Source organism: Thunnus albacares, chromosome 23 (assembly GCF_914725855.1).
Source record: "Thunnus albacares chromosome 23, fThuAlb1.1, whole genome shotgun sequence".
Taxonomy (NCBI): domain Eukaryota; kingdom Metazoa; phylum Chordata; class Actinopteri; order Scombriformes; family Scombridae; genus Thunnus; species Thunnus albacares.
In genome coordinates, this window is record NC_058128.1 from 21,990,855 (window position 1) to 22,006,851 (window position 15,997).

The 15,997-nt window shown below is 43.3% G+C and overlaps 1 protein-coding gene across 5 annotated transcripts in view; it reads right to left on the minus strand.

Moving 5' to 3' along the window:
- Positions 1–1,807: 1,807 nt before the first annotated feature.
- The window catches only part of sbf1 (SET binding factor 1), a 63,917-nt gene continuing 49,727 nt past the window's right edge, over positions 1,808–15,997 (minus strand). For 4 of the 5 annotated variants that reach the window (XM_044344015.1, XM_044344014.1, XM_044344017.1 and 1 more), the window contains 17 exons: positions 13,860–13,996; positions 13,488–13,695; positions 13,188–13,384; positions 12,635–12,772; positions 12,431–12,526; positions 12,084–12,158; positions 11,325–11,497; positions 10,893–11,069; positions 10,578–10,679; positions 10,238–10,423; positions 9,352–9,478; positions 9,092–9,222; positions 8,546–8,890; positions 7,617–7,822; positions 7,399–7,486; positions 7,067–7,198; positions 1,808–6,060 (listed from right to left, as the gene is read on the minus strand). In XM_044344015.1, coding sequence (XP_044199950.1) covers positions 5,962–6,060; positions 7,067–7,198; positions 7,399–7,486; positions 7,617–7,822; positions 8,546–8,890; positions 9,092–9,222; positions 9,352–9,478; positions 10,238–10,423; positions 10,578–10,679; positions 10,893–11,069; positions 11,325–11,497; positions 12,084–12,158; positions 12,431–12,526; positions 12,635–12,772; positions 13,188–13,384; positions 13,488–13,695; positions 13,860–13,996 — 2,617 coding nt within the window. In that variant the 3' untranslated portion in view covers positions 1,808–5,961. The remainder of the gene's footprint in view (positions 6,061–7,066; positions 7,199–7,398; positions 7,487–7,616; positions 7,823–8,545; positions 8,891–9,091; positions 9,223–9,351; positions 9,479–10,237; positions 10,424–10,577; positions 10,680–10,892; positions 11,070–11,324; positions 11,498–12,083; positions 12,159–12,430; positions 12,527–12,634; positions 12,773–13,187; positions 13,385–13,487; positions 13,696–13,859; positions 13,997–15,997) is intronic. The other variant, XM_044344018.1, reaches the window with a different exon arrangement.

A 15,997-nucleotide genomic window follows, 5' to 3' on the forward strand; every position in this document is an offset into this window, starting at 1 on the left:
TTAAAAATGTCTGGTTGACCACATTAATACCAAAAGCTTTGCTGTGCCGGTCTGGTTGTTGTCTTTCCAACTCTGCAAAGATCCAGCTGCCTGTTCACGTGGAGTCTGAATGTGAAACCTTCTCTGATTCTCTCATCGTGATCATTTCATTACATTTATGTCTTGCTTGTCTACAGGGAGGTCAGAGGTCAGTGTCAGCTACAGTGCAAGCAGGTCAGGAGCTGGTAGGAAGCCACTAAACAGTTTGCCACTGATGATGAGGTATTTTACTATAAAACTACCTGATAGAGTGCTGCTAGAGTTCAGTATAAAGAAAGTCACAGAGCTGCTAGTTAAAACAGCAGAGCAGCAGTGTTATAATTAAATCATGGTTCATTTTACAAGTCTGTTATTTCCTACAAATGAAATATCCAGGTGCTCATTTGGTTCACTTCCAGTTAATGAATTCAAATACATTTACAGCTTCACCTGAAGAGTCTTTTAGTCAGCATATGAGAAAAGAGCTCAGTTATAAATACATAATGAATTTATTTGGGTTTAGATGAAAAGGAAATCATTGTTTTCTCTACACAAATCAGTTATTTACAGGAAACCTGAGTGGCAGCTTTTCATGTTTTAGTCCATTAACTACAGCTGTGTGTATTACTGTCACCTATTTTCCAAAAATCACCCTCAGTTTTATATTTGTTACCTTGCAGGCAGTCATTAGTTTGGTTCAGGATGCACTGAAAGTCAAACAAAGATTCACTAGAGATAGGGGAATTATGTTGGTGAATAATCTTGTGGCATTTTTTATCATTTATTAGACTGTTGTGAGCAGAGAATAACAAGCTTTATTCAGGGGAAATATTTAGATATGAGAGATGGCTGCTGAAGAGCAATATTTTTAATACAAGAAAAGAATAAAGTCACATTACCTTTTCACTAAGTCCATGTTTGCTCAGTGTGAAAAGATCACCTGCGTAGTTCACCATCGCAGTAATTTGTCAGTGAGTGATTCACCACTGTGGAGACTTAAGAAGCAGCTGCTGCTCACAACTTCCGTTTCACACACTAAAGAAGCTGCTCTTATTTATACATTTCTAGTAATGACATGACTGTAATGTGAGGGGTCGGTTGTAGTGTTGAACTCTACATTCCTCTCAGCTTTACAGTGTTCAACTCATTGTTTTGGTTTTACTGTTCTGCTTCACTATCGCTGCTCTCATCAGTGTTGTTTCTAGCCGCAGCAGGCAGCTGTTTTCAATGAAAAAGCTCTGATAAACCCACTGTACACTACCTGCTCAGCACCACACATATGCAATGGAAGACAAGCCGGTGATTGCAGTGGAGCATTTAGCAGCTAAAGAGACAACTCTCAGGAGACTAAAACAGACCTTAAAAGGAGTGAATATTGGTCACGTCTGCTGGATGTGTCATGTCAACTTTATAAGGTGATAATATGTCAAATGTTTTGTTTACAGCGTGTTTCTGCTACCCTCAAGTGGCCAAAAAGAAATAATGAAAGTTCAAGTTTATAAAAGAAAGAAGGAAGAAAAGAAATGGCTGTCTGAAGGGAAGAAGCTGAATGATCCTGAAAAGCTTCAGTATATTTTCAACAGTGGTCATCTTAATGTGAAAGCAGCAGCTACGTCCCAGACGAGTATTCTCTCAATGTGTTTAATTGAGGGAAAATGTCTCGATATAAAACAGCATGAAAAGAAACATTCTAAGAATCTTCTAAAATAGCTGAAAAATGTAAATATATATGCTGTGTTATCCAGGGTGAAACTTAAAAATGAGTCAATGCACACACACAACACAGATGAACATTTAAACCCACAGTTTTTATTTTGATTCTAAAAACTATATTGACATGATTGACAACATAACCCGGCTCAGAAGGTCATTTCTAATAAAAAAAAAAAAAAAAAGAACAAAATAAATAAAAAGATTATGTCATATTGTTCTGGTTAACGTAGCTGTTTGCTGTAGAGCGTTACCACGGAGAGATGAGTAAACTAGAGTGAAAAGACGAGCTGGGTCTAACTGAATGTAGACTGCAGTCACAACACAAGGACACACCGAGTCTTCCCACAGGCTGGTTCTGACTGCTGCAGAGACTCCTGCTGTCGCTTTGGTCCATCTGCTCCTCAGAGAGAGATTATTTTAAGATGTACAAGGTCACCTGCATCTCAACAGTTCACTGATGAGCCCCAGCTAGAAGTCTGGTATTAAGACAAGCATGGTGCTGGCTGAGTACTGTGGTTTTCTTGGTAACCAGTAAACTGTTAGTGGAAGCTTAAATGTATGAAAACCAACACAGCACTGATTCAGTCTGTGTATGTTGCTGTGGTAGTTAAGACACCACACACATACTTGAGTTATAGATGGAACGTTACCTGCTCATAATCATATCAGATACAGTTCCTGTTGTAAAAGTGGGGTTGCCATTAAATATTCAGTGAGATGAGGGCATTTAGAAGGTATTTGACTAGTTTCCTGCCTACACGTTGAGTCTTGCTTCAGGACAAACAGCCAAATCTTGGATAAATTATTCACAGGAACAGTTGTAGTACGATCCTGTGACTTCCCACTGAGTGATTTAACAGAGGCTGAAAGTCTTTTCTGTTGTTTAATAATTGAAAGAAAATTAACCAGCAACTATTTTGATAATTACTTAATTTTTTAAAAGAAATAATGCCAAAACAATACTGGATCCAGCTTCTTAAATGTGAATATTTGCTGGTTTCCTCGTCATATATGATAGTAAATTGAATAAATTAGGGTTATGGGCTGTTGGTTGAATAAAACAAGACACTTAAAGATGTCATCTTGGAATCTGTGACTATTTTCTGACATTTTGCAAAGCAAATGATTTATCGAGAAATAATCACCAGATTAAGTGATAATAAATAATGTTAAGTTTCAGCCCTTCTTCTCATCTTGCTGTAGTGATGTAGAAGTGTACCACAGGGCGTGTCTGTACACCGTGACATCATGAATCAGTGAAACGCTGTACCTCAACCTGGTTTTAAGTAATTCTGTAAGGATGTGAACGCACCATAATCTTCCTGTAGTTTTGGCATCTTCAAATAATATCTTCAACTATTTTCAACTGCACCATGCATAATAATTGAAAACATTGTATTTTTTGTCAGTTAATTACAGAGACTAAAGCCCTGTCTGTATTCAGTACATTCAGGCAGCCTGACTTGTATTTCCTCATCTCATCACTGACTATTTAATGACCACTAGAGGAGTCAGCTAAGCTAGCAGCAGATCAGTCAGCAGAACCAGCAACCAGTAAGACTTGATGTGTCTAAGATTTATTTGGACTATAATCTACATCCAGAACATCGCAGCACTGTGGGTGAGCAACACAGTAAAATCCAACCAGTCTTTAAAAACCAGCCCAGAGGCTTCCTCTTTCACAAACACACCATTTCCACTCTTGCATACGGTTGGTATTGAGTAAGGACAACCGTATTTACAAAAAAAAAAAAAAAAAAGACATTGAGGGTTTACTTGTACATTTTCAAAAAAAAAAAAAAGCATTAGTCACATTAATACAGAAATAAACAAATGGCACATTGAATTCCTAATTTAAAAATAAAGTGGTGCTTGAGGAACTTTCTTACTGAGGAGACAAGTTAAATAAATTACTACCATAAACGTTACATACAAATCTGGAGTAGTATATACAAAGGAGTTATTAGACACAAAAAAAAAATCTACAATTTTAAATTTTATCTTCAACAAAGACAGCAGTATAACCATATTTTACAGAGCAGGGTTTGTGTTAAGTGTGGGTCAGAGTGGTTTTGTGTGGGGAGGGGGAAGGGGTGGGGGGGGGGGGCAGTCTGATAAAACCTTAAAAAAAAAAAAAAAAGTGACGATGTTTGAAACCTTCCAGCTGAACATACTGTTTCTCTAGAACTCTAACAGATGTAGACTCGTCTATGTACAACAGGCGCTAACGTTAAACACTGGTGTCGACACGAGTGGATGCAGCTGAAAACAGGTACAGTGAGTCTAAACAGCATCAGATTCAGATCCCGAGACACTCAGTACAAATGGATAATGTCATGTATGTATATGAGTGTTAACCTGACCAGCGCTCACAGACGTTTGAGTGACATTCCCCGTCCCAACATCAGTAAAAAGGATAATTCCAGTATTTTTCAACCTTCTACAGTCCCATTCTCATAATTATATTGGTTCTGACTGATGGGTCCGTGCTAACTTCACACTCGCCACATCTGTAGAAGTTCGGGAAACTCCAGCAAAACAACGTAACATAAGAAACGGAGGTTGCTGCGGTCAAACTGCTGAAAACGGGACCACAACAGTGTGAAAATCTAGACCTGTCCGTGAAAGAGTGACCGACATTGTTCTGCTCAAGACTGTGTTTCACCTCCAAAATTAACGGAAAGAGCCTTTCAGTACATGTCTGTTTACCTCCGTTGAAGCGGAATCTTGCTTTATATGATTCCAGAAGCGATAACTTAAATACTGCAGATGACTAGGTAGTTTGCTAACCAGCATTTAAAATAATTTATGTAAAATGTAACTTTTAAGAGGCTTGGTTGCTTTCCTTGAGTTTCCCAAACCTCCACGACAGAGGCGACGAGCGCAAAGTCAGAACCAGAGTGAAAAAAATACACACTTATCCTGTTCACGACTCTCGGCGCACCGCAGCGACTCAGTGTCCATCTCTCTCAACACCGTAGTCTCTCCGAGGCATCCCATAATACCAGTAAAGTTCGTTAGTATCCCTCCTCTTAATCTCCTAACTTCCAGATCTCCTTCTATAGATAGTTTTTAAGACATCACAACAAAATATATCCCTCCTTTTTCCTTCAGCATCCCTTAAAAAAAAAAAAAAATTCTGAATGTTAATAGTGGTTTGTCTTGATTCAAAACACGCAGGTGAAGAGCAGAGTTTAGCTTAGTGAGGGAAGTTTCATCTACTTTTGTAAACACTCTCAGTGAAGATTCACCGACACACTCGATAACCTGACAGACTGTAATCTCCGACTGGCGCTCTTTGATCTCTACGACTGATTCATGGCTTTCACAGTATATCCTCATCGCCTGCTGCTTTCTGACGACAGATGATGAACATTGATCTCTTTCTGGTGCTAGTTTGAGATTTTATTTGGAAAAGATAAAAGAAAAGGAAATCCTTCATGAACCGTTGAGGAGCCCCCCCCCAACCCCACCTTCCCTCACCTTGTTGCGTGTGCTGCAACGCACTTCCCCCTAAAACTTCCTCTAAATATAGGCTACTGCGAATGGGCTACGTCAGGCAGTGAGAGGCAAAAAGCCAAGACCTCTTGAGACTGGAAGGAAGGAAGGAGCGTTTGCTGCGTTCCTCTGGGTTGTTTTGGTCCGTCAACCCATCAAAAAAAAAATCCGATCTTTTAGATCCGTTTCCGTAGCGGTCTAAACGAGTCCTCCGACGTGGCTGGGCAGGCTGCAGCTCCTCCGTCATTCCTCCCCCGGAGTGTTTCACATGGCGAGCAGGGTTAAGCAGGAGGGAGAGCAGGTTGTGGTTTACAGGTGGAGGGTCTGGAAAGATCTTCATGCTGGTCTGAGCTGCAGGACGTCTCAGAAAAAATGCAACGACGTGCTTTTTAATATGTTTTTTTTTCCATCCAGCGCACATAGTGGTCAGACTGTCGAGGAGGTGAGAGGCTGCAGCTACTTGGTGAGACAACAGCGGGTGGTTCTTCAGGGACATCTGTGTTTTTTTTCTTTTGTTTTTTTTTTTTTTTCTTTTTCTTATTTTTGTAACAAAAACACTGAAACGTTGTGACGCAAGAGTATTAGTTCAACACTAGCGAACAGAACAGAGCTTAAGTGGTGAAAGGCCCCTTCCCCCTCCCTGTTCTGCTGGGATTGGCCGGCAGAGATGTCCGTCACTGCTCATTCGTTCCTGGTTTGCATTGCTCCTTTAAAAGAGTCCCGCATCCTGTCTTAGGCGTCTGACAGGCAGCTCTGAACACTGTCCATCCACAGCTGTGCGTTCAGGCTGTCCTGGGCACAGAAGTTGTACACTCGTTTGGTCGTCTTGAGCTGAAAGATGAGAGGAGAGAAGTTACCTCCAGTAGTCTGGACACATGAAGACACTGAGAAAATCACCAAAAAAGTTTGATCACACTGATTGTGAAGCTAATTTTCACCTTGCCATGTTAAAGCAGGAGTCCTTTTTTTTTTTTTTTTTACAAGTTGAAACATTTCAAAACCAAATGCAACTTTGCGGCACTAAGAGGAAACTGTTTTCACAATTTGTGTTGTCTCTAATTTTTTTTTGCTTCAAATTCAGTTTGAAATGAAGCGTTCAGGCGTCAAACAGAGGCTGACAGCCAGGTAAACACTCACTCCCCACACTGGGCTGCTCTGATCACACAATGCATGCTGGTACATGTAGGAACTACACTTGTGGCATTTTGACCAGGAGTAAAAAAAAAAAACTGGAGCCTAAATGATTTGTTGATTTATCAAAGTATGTCAAAAAAATAAAACTATGAACCATTTTGATAATCTATTAAATGTAGAAGTCATGTAACCAAACTACCCAACATTCACTGCTTCCAGCTTTTCAAATGTCAGATTTGATGACTTTCTCTGTTTCATATCAATAAAAACATTAAATATGTTTGACAAAACAAGTAATTTGAAGATGCCACAATGGAAAAATCTATCATGGTCATTTTTACTGTTTCTGGTGAGTTGAATAGACTCAAGAATTTACTGGCAATATAATCAATAAATCAACAAATTAGCAATATTATACTGGCTATGAGCAGCCAAGAAGGAAAACCTATTCATGCCAGTCTCCAGTTCACACTACACAAGTGTTAACAAACTGATGGCTGCAACACAACCACAGCTGGCAGATCCACTATGTCTAAATTAAATCCAGTATCAACATGAATACACTCCATTCAGCTGCTTTCACTTGAAATAACATTGTTAAAAATATGTTGCACCATAAAAATATCTCATTTAGGCTTGGTTCCCATTTATGTGTCGTAATCTGGCAGTTGGTGTATTCGTGTTGGGATAATGTGTCACTCACATCAAAGAAGGCTTTCTCTTCTATGTTTTTGGGAGCTCCCATGGCAGGCGCTCCTGGAATGACGGACTCCACGTCGGCCAGCTCGATCACCCCTTTACACTCCTTGTCCTGCCTGCTCTCGTAGTATCTCAGCTGAGGAGATGGAAGCGTGTTTAGAGACAGAGACAAACGCAAACCATTCTTCAATCTGTTATAATCTGAAATAGTTTTAAAAGTACATTTTTGCTTTATTAAATAATCATTCTATTGAATTTTTTAAGAGTTGAGGTTGTTGGAGTCGTTGAACGTTAAGCTTGAGCTTCAGTTTCATTTTCTACGGCCCTCCTTCTTACCTGATGTTTGGTCTTGTCCAGCACAAACCACCGCGGTTTCCATGGTTTCAACAACGCCCCTTTCTTGTATAAGATGCCTTCAAAACTCCTGATGGGAGACGACAACAAAAACAAAGCAGTGTGATCGAACCGGTTGAATTTCAGGTATAGTACAACAAACTGCTGACTCCTCACTACAGAGGAGATCAGCTCTCCTCTCTGTGGTGTCGGGTACAGACCTGTTCTCGCTCTCGCTGCTCTGGAACTGGCTGTACAGCGTGCTGGTACTCGGCCGACCGGCGACAGGCGTGGAGGTGGCGCTGGCCTCGCAGTCCAGAGCCAGGTTGATGGAGGATCCCACGCCGCTCTCCTGCAGGTAAACGCCCTGAGAACGCCGCTGGTGGCTCAGGTTGGATGACATCAGCAGGGAGCTGGAGAACGACGGCTGTGGAGGAAGAAGAGACGAGCAGAAGGAGAATCATCACTGAGAGGTTCCAAAAAACGCTTGTGGAACAATCCCTGCCATGGTGAATACTTACAAAAAAACAGGTGATAATCTTCTTTAGAAGAAAAACTCTAAAAGTGATTGTGATTAAAAGTAACTTCTCAAATCAATCTCGTCTTTTCAAGCTCTTCTTTAAAACTCAGTTTAGTCATCAGCTTGCAACAATACTCAAGTTGTTACACATTCTATTGACACAAAGAATTGCTGACTCGAAGGAATGCAAATTTACAAATCTAAAACCTTCAAACTTCAGTTAAGTTTGAACAATAGTCAGTAATACTTAAAATGTGTGTGAGTTGTATCTAAAACACTAAATTAAAACAGTATGAACCTTCAAATAAGTAACTGCATTCAACTTTTCCACCACAAGATGTCAGTGGAAGACACTGTTTCATCTTCTCATCTCATCTGAAACTGTATCAGTCACTCATCATCAGTCTAAATGATTTGTTTCTTGGTGACAGAGACGTGACTGGTTGTTTTGAACAGGTTGACAATCTGTGCTGATCTCAGTGTAAACAAGTCATCTGTAGGGAGTCCACATAAACAACACTGAGCTCTGCATGCTTCCCTCTCTCCTTATCTTGTGACATGTTCATGTTCATCATCATAGTTGTAATAAATGTTCAAATCTGAACTGCAGTAAACACAGCCCGGTCTCACCTTGCTCTCCAGTTTGGTCTCGGTCCGCTGCGTGGCCTTCATTTTGTCCCACGTGTCCTTCCACTTCTCCGACGTCTGGCCGAGCTCGGCCTCCAGACTCTGCAGGTCCTGCAGCAGCTTGGTGATGGCGTCTGGCACCACCTTGCTCAGGCTGTCGTAGCACGGCCACACGATGCGCCGCTGTGACTTGGGGCCGCTGGTGTCGGGTTTCTCTGGCGTCTCCTCCGTCACGCGCTCCTGCCGGCCCCTCAGCTCCCAGTCGTAGGACGGCCCCTCAGACAGCGTCTCCTCCATGTAGAAGTCCCACACCTTCAGGTTGGAGATGAAGGTGTATGGCCGCAGCACCTGGAACAAACAATACCTCGCTTTAAACCCAGCCACTGATGCTTCTTTGACCTCCATTAAATACAATGACTGCAGTGTATTAAATGTTTGTGAGACAGTAAGGTTCTAGGTTTGCTGTCCTGATAGAACAGATAAACTGTCACATGGTGTCAGCCTGCTTAGTGTGTGTGTGTGTGTGTGTGTGTGTGTGTGTGTACTCACCTCCTCGTCTTCAGGAGAGAACATGTAGTTGTAGAAGATGGGTGTTTTCTTGTTGAGTCTGTCGATGTAGTCCCACACAGACTTGCACACCTGAGGGCTTTTCCTCTCGCCTTTCTCCTCATACAGCACTCCTGCACACACACACACACACACACACACAGTCAAACATACACTGTTAGCATCATCTGCTCACTGAACACATTCTGACAGAAGAGTGTTTATGACTACGGCTGAAGATGTAGACTGAGAAATGTTCTCACCCAGCTCAATGCGTTCGTAGTCTGAGTCGAGCAGGAAGGTGCGGAAGCGGTTGGACACGTAGTGGTAGGCCAAGAACTTCAGGTAGTACTGACTGAACTCAAACTCCATGGGGAACTGGAGATGTATCTGAGGGTGGAGGGACAGAGCGACACAGGTCAGGGTTGCGGTTTTAGATGGAGAGTGTGTGATCACACCAACACATTTACTTTGGTGTGAAAAACAGTTAGAAGGGAGGAAGGGAGGTGTTCACACTGCCCTGAGGTTTGTTAACAAGTGTCACAGTTTCAGAAATAGTCTGACCAGAGAGAAGAAACAACTAGAACATCGTCATCTGTAATAAAAGCTCTGATGTGTCTGACAGCAGAGTATTTATGACTGTCACACAGTGCTGGGTCATGAGTCTGGAAGCGCTGAAGCTAAATGAAACCACACATCCTGCATGTGATAAGATCGGCCCAATCTACGTCACTGATCAGCAAAACAGGAAGTCAAGTCAGACTCACTGGTACGTACACACACACACACACACACACACACTGTTTCATTTTGTTTTAGGTAAAATGTGCCAGTTGGTCACTTTGCAGGCAACTTGCAGGTATAGATTCCTTGTGCAAGTATCGGTGCATTAAAGTGATTCTTTTTCAAAAAGCGCCCGTGTTATAATAATCTACTGTTATTAACAGTCTGATTCTGACATTAGTTGGTTCTTAGATGCTAAAAAAAAGCATCTCAGCAATACAAGCAAGCAAGGTTTTTACATTTATGATGAAAGTTCTCATGTCACAAAGTGTCCTCCCTGTCAGTGTTCTTCTACTGACCCTCCTTTCAGGATCAAACAACAGCCTTCCTGTTTAAAAAAGCTGACGTGCAGCGCAGCAGACCCACCTGGTGCACACAGTCCAGGAACTGCAGGAAGATGGGGGTGAAGCCGCTGCTCTGGCTGGCCAGCGTCTGCGCTCCACGGTGGCTGAATCTGTGTCCGAATGACAGCCACTCCTTCTCCACAAGCAGCCGGAAACCGTCGAAGGTTCGGTAGTACGGATCAGACAACAGCTGCACCAAGGACACCACCTGCGGACAACACGGCACGTCACGCATGACATGTCACAGCGGGAGACGGAAGACTTGTAGCTGAACAGGAGAACAGCTGCAGCACGTGAGCTGATGCTTTAAATCATCTTTAAAACTGAATTATGGATTAAATGTTTCTGGCTGTCAGACAGACCTGTGTGGTGACGTCCCAGCCGTCCTCCAGGCTGACCATGACCGACGAGCCCGCTTCCAGAAGCTCCACCACCAGGACAGACACCTGCAGCACCCTGTGGAGCTGCACGCACACACACACACACACACACACACACACACAGTCAGGACAAACACCATTTTGGGCTGCTGGATTAAAAAAAAGCAATTTGAAGACTTTGGTCTCTGGGATATTTCAATGAAGATTTTAAAAAAACAACAATTTTACATTTATTAATCAAGTAAACAACCTGCAGATTAATCAATAATGTAAATGTTTGCCCAGGCGAGCACTAACCAGGCTCATCCACTCGGACTCCTCCAGGCAGCGCAGGAAGCTCATGTTAGGATCGGTGGTGGTGCTGCTGGGCACGCAGGCCTTCATCAGCTTCTTGAAGCTGTTCTTTACCTGCCGCACGTCACACACCTCGATGGGAACCACCTCCCACTGCTGGAACGAGTCCTGCTTCCCTCCCTGAACACAACACAGTCAGAGTCAATACTGCCCACACACTAACCACTTTAACACACATTCATTCATTTCCTTCAGCATCTCCTCTTATTTTTCCTACATTTGTTTAGCTATCAGTTCCTGTTTTTGTTTGTTCAGCCCTTAATCACAGTTAAAACTCTAAAAGGTGCTTTGGAACCATGTGAGAGACTGACACACTCGATAACCTGAACTCATATCCTGGTCAGTAATGCTGTAAACATGGTGTTCATCGGTCACCTTGAGCTGGGCCTTGTCTCCGATGATGTAGAGGTAGGCCTTCTGCTGGCGGAGAAACAGCGCCTCGCTCGGCCCTCCGTTGGGCTGCGGAGACTCTTTCCCCGCGAGACGCGTCCCCACGTCTGGGTTGTAGGCACTTAGACGCCCGCTGCCCCGGATACTGCCCCATTTACCTGCCACACACACATATAGATCTTCAATAGAATCATGAAAACTGAATCATCAGACTTCTCCAGGAAATCTCTTCTGTTATCAGTCATTAAAGGATCATTCCAGTTGATCATCACCCGAATTGTAACAAGGTGGAATTCTTCTTTAATATATATGTGTATGTGTGTATGTGTTTGTGTGTGTGTGTGTGTGTGTGCGCTCATTGGTGTGTGTTTTGTCCACAGCTACTGAACCTAATAGCCATGCTGGAGAACAAGGCAGAGATGAAAGCTACCCACACCTGTTTGCTACGTCTAGCTCAATGACGGCTACATGACATGATGATGCAACTCTTGACTGTTGTTGACATTCCACAGAGAGAAGAATCAAACAGTAAACAACAAACAAGATGTCAGACAGCAGCATGCACGCACACGTACGCACACACAAGCACACACAAGCACACACACACACACACACACACACAAGCGGTAACAACAGACCATTAGTCCGCAGAGACAGCACACTACCGGGGACGACGCCAAACACACTGAGATTTGATTGGTTAGACAGGAGTGGAGGGAGGGGGAGGGACGGGGCCTACTGTACCTCTAGTAGGGTTCCTGGCCTTGCCAGACACTTTGGGCTGAGAGAGGGAGATGACTTTCGCCCTTTGACCCAGAGCTGAGGTCAAATGACAGAGACGTCCCGTTAACCAACAACGCTACACAATGGAGGATGGTTTCACACACACACACACGCTGATGTAAACGCTGATCCTAAACATCAGCTACGAGGGATGCATTAACTCATTCAACATCCTCTCGGTCCAGTCCCAGTTTCACTCACATATTTAAGACTTCAATCACTATTCACACATTTTGTTTTGAAAGCAGGAATGAAACAGGAGCTACGGGAGCTGCCTGCAAGGAAGCACAATCACAGATGTGTCTCACCTCCTCTGCTGAAGGTTCCGGGAACGTCCTCCTTGCTGCCCATCACCTGTTTCATCAGAGCGCCGATCTTTGGCTGCCTCAGCTTATCTGACGAGTCTGTGGACACAAACAACAGCTTCTGGACAAGGATTCTCAGGCTCTTCACATCATTACATGTCAGTTTTTTTTTTCAATGTGTGTGTGTGTGTGTGTTAGTTCACCCACCGGAGGTGCTCATATGTGTGGAGGTGAAGCCGCTGAGTGTGTTCCTGCCACTGCTCTCGCTGTAGGAGGGCATGGAGCTGATGATGGCCTGCAGGTATTTCTCCTGCTCCAGACTGGTGGAGTCTGCCTGGGAGGGCACTGCACACAACAAATACATACGCAGATATTACAGATGTCTTTTTGTCTTTGAAAGTTTTTTTTTTTCTTACGGATACATTTTAGTGGTATAACAGCAGAAAATGCAATTCTTCACTTCCTTTGTAATTTTTTTTACTCAGGATTGACAAAAAAGGTTTTTCTTCCTAATTTCTCATCGCTTATATCTTCCATGAACTGGACAGGGTTACAGTAACATTTTATCATGACCTCTGACCCCTGTACTCCTTACTACCAGCCAGTCCTCCACTGATGTAGCTCTGGGTGAAGTCTTGACAAATAACATTTAAGTAACAGTGAGCAAACTAATGGCGGTGTGTATAAAGTGAAGAAAGAGCATATTAGTGATCTTCCCTGCTATGTTCAAAGTAACATGGGTTTTGCTGTTTTGTTTTACCTGAAGTGGGGGCATTGGGGGACTTGAAGAAGCCCACCACCCCCTTGGCGTGTAGGCCTGCGGAGCGCAGCAGGACAGCCTTGGTTCGTGAATTCCTCCAGCAAACCACGGGGAATCGGTTCTGCCGGTAGCAGCGGCAGATTCTCTGGATGGTGGTGTCTGGGATGCTCTGTGGGACGATCAGCAGGCCGGGGTAGCTGTCGGACACACACACACACACACACATAGTATTAAGCACTGAGTAGATACTACCCACACACTATCTCAGCCTCCCAGCCTTCATCTCTGAGTGTCTCTCACCTCCTGCAGACCGTGTACATGCGGTTAACAGTTGAAATCCTGAAGGGCTCGTTCTTGGAGCGAGTCAGGCTGTTACTGAGCGTGCCCAGTCCCAGGCGCTGGTAGTCGCGGCAACAGGCTCGCTCCACTACGTTGCTCATGGTTTGTCTGTCCGAGGAGCGTATGGTGGAGGAGAGGGTGAGGGAGCTCTGGTCCACCTCCTCTGAGACTGTGGAGATCAACAACTGTTCAGTGACTCAATCTCATCTACACAACTAATACGACTGTTTAAATATCTCCTCTCATTTGAAGCCCACTGGGCTCATCAATGAAACCAGTGACGACATTTCAAACTGTGAGGGAGCTAAACACGTCTTATTTCCTTCATGGTACCTGAGATTTCATCTTCATCTAGCTCAGACTGGAAGCTGCTCCGGTTCTCCCAGGTAGGAGGAGAATATTTCTTCCTTGTCACGTACTGCCGGCCGATGGTCTTCTTGGCACTCTTCACCAGGTTTTTGGAAAGTGTCCTGAAAGAAACAAGGAGAAGGAAGTTAGACATTAAAGACATCGCTGAACGTCCCGTTCAAAGTCACTGGACGACCACTTCCTGTTTGGGCTTTTAACACACAAATGTGCGTTAAGTTCTTGAAGCAGCTGACAATGAGCTGATTTGACTCCATGTTTGACAGTCATGAATTCACTGGTGTGTTGCTGGTAGAGCGTGAGACAGGGCCAGAATTAATATGTCGGACACACACACACACACACACACACGCTGACCTAGATCACTTTTGGGGACATTACATTGACTTACATTCATTTCCTGGAGACTTACCCTAACCTTGCCCACTGACCCAAAAATCAGTATTTTATCAACTGGCATGTCTTGGACAAGCCGTGTCCCCAATTAACTGGTCTTGAGTCTGAAATTTGTCCCCAAAAGTAGCCTATGACAGACACAAACACACACACACACAGACCAGAGATGGAAACAACAGGGCCGATAAAATGGTTGCCACATTTTCCACTGATGAATTATTCAAAGGCTTCTCTCTCTCTCTCTCATGCTCCTTTCATTCTCCAGAGAAGAAAGAGGGGAGAAGTGTGTGTGTGTGTGTGTGTGTGTGTGTGTGTGTATGTGTGTGAGGTCATGGGGTTGGGAGGAGGCTGAGAGTTGGTTGCTAAGACTTTAAATAAAGAAGAGACAAATTAAGAAGGACACAGACAGGAAACTAAAATGCATGACTTAAAGCAGCGAAGCAAAGACATCAGAGGTGTGAAAACCTAAATAAACATTCTACCTAGACCAGAGCAGTGGTTGAATAAAGTGCTTTAAAAAATGATAAATGACAAACAACACATTCGTGAACTCTTCCGTGTCGTTGCTGTTGCTGCTCCGACAAACTGTCTCTTCCAGCAGTCATGGCAGAGTGGGACATTGAGGGGAAAAAAAAGACAGAAACACTACAAAACAATGTTCAAAAGAGACAAAAATGAGCTTTGCAGTTTGCAGCCAAAGCCCAGTGGGACATGTGTCAAGATGCAGCCAGTGGGAATTAATACTGTAGCTGCTTTCCACTCACTCTCTGCAAACCTGAGAGCATGTTTTCACACTCGAGGCTTGATGCAGTGTGCCGTGACAGAGGCCTGCACATGAAACACATAGCATGCACTACTTTAGAGTCAAGGGCACACCTGATCCTGATCTGTTTCTTGGGTAAATATGAAGCTACAGCCTGCAGCTGGTGAGCTTAGCTTAGCATAAAGACTGGAAACAAGGGGAAACAGTTAGCCTGGCTCTGTTTGAAGGTAGAAGAATCCACCTATCAGCACCTCTGCACATTCTTTAATTATCTTTTTTGTTTCATGCTTATAAAAAGTAAAAAATGACATGTTGTGGTTTTACAAAGAATTGTGTGCAGGATTATTTATTGGCCGGGCGCAGCAATTTCCTGGAGTCTGTGGTGGTTGCCTGGCAACTTCAAGGAGACAACAAAAGTCTAAGAAGTTATTGAACCAAAATTATTCCTTTAAGGGAGTAAAAATATCTTAAACTAAATAAATTGTTGAGCAGTGGTGAACATGTAATAACAAGCCTTTATAAGTTATCCTGTGGAGTATTTGACCACTGGTAGCTGTGGAGTAATCCCCCATTTAGTTCATATTGTGTTATACCTGATTGACAGTTGGTGGTGGTAGGCCTGTCACCACAACTATTTTTGTTTGTCCCAGAAATAATTGTGATATTATTGTCCTTTTAAGACCATTTTATGCCACAGTTGCAGTTAACATGGTAACACTTCTTCAAATAACATATTTACCTCTTTGGGAGGTGCCAGGAGCCTGAGCTTCACCTTATTCACTTGCACCATACAACCTGCAGCCTACATACAAAGCCCACACACCCCCAGCATATGTTCACTAGTGGGAGTGAAAAGGGAGAATTTTGCCTTTCTAGAAATGACAGGAGCCATTTTTATTTGTCAGGGCGAGTGTGATGCTCATGAGACAAAAAAAAGGAATTTTTT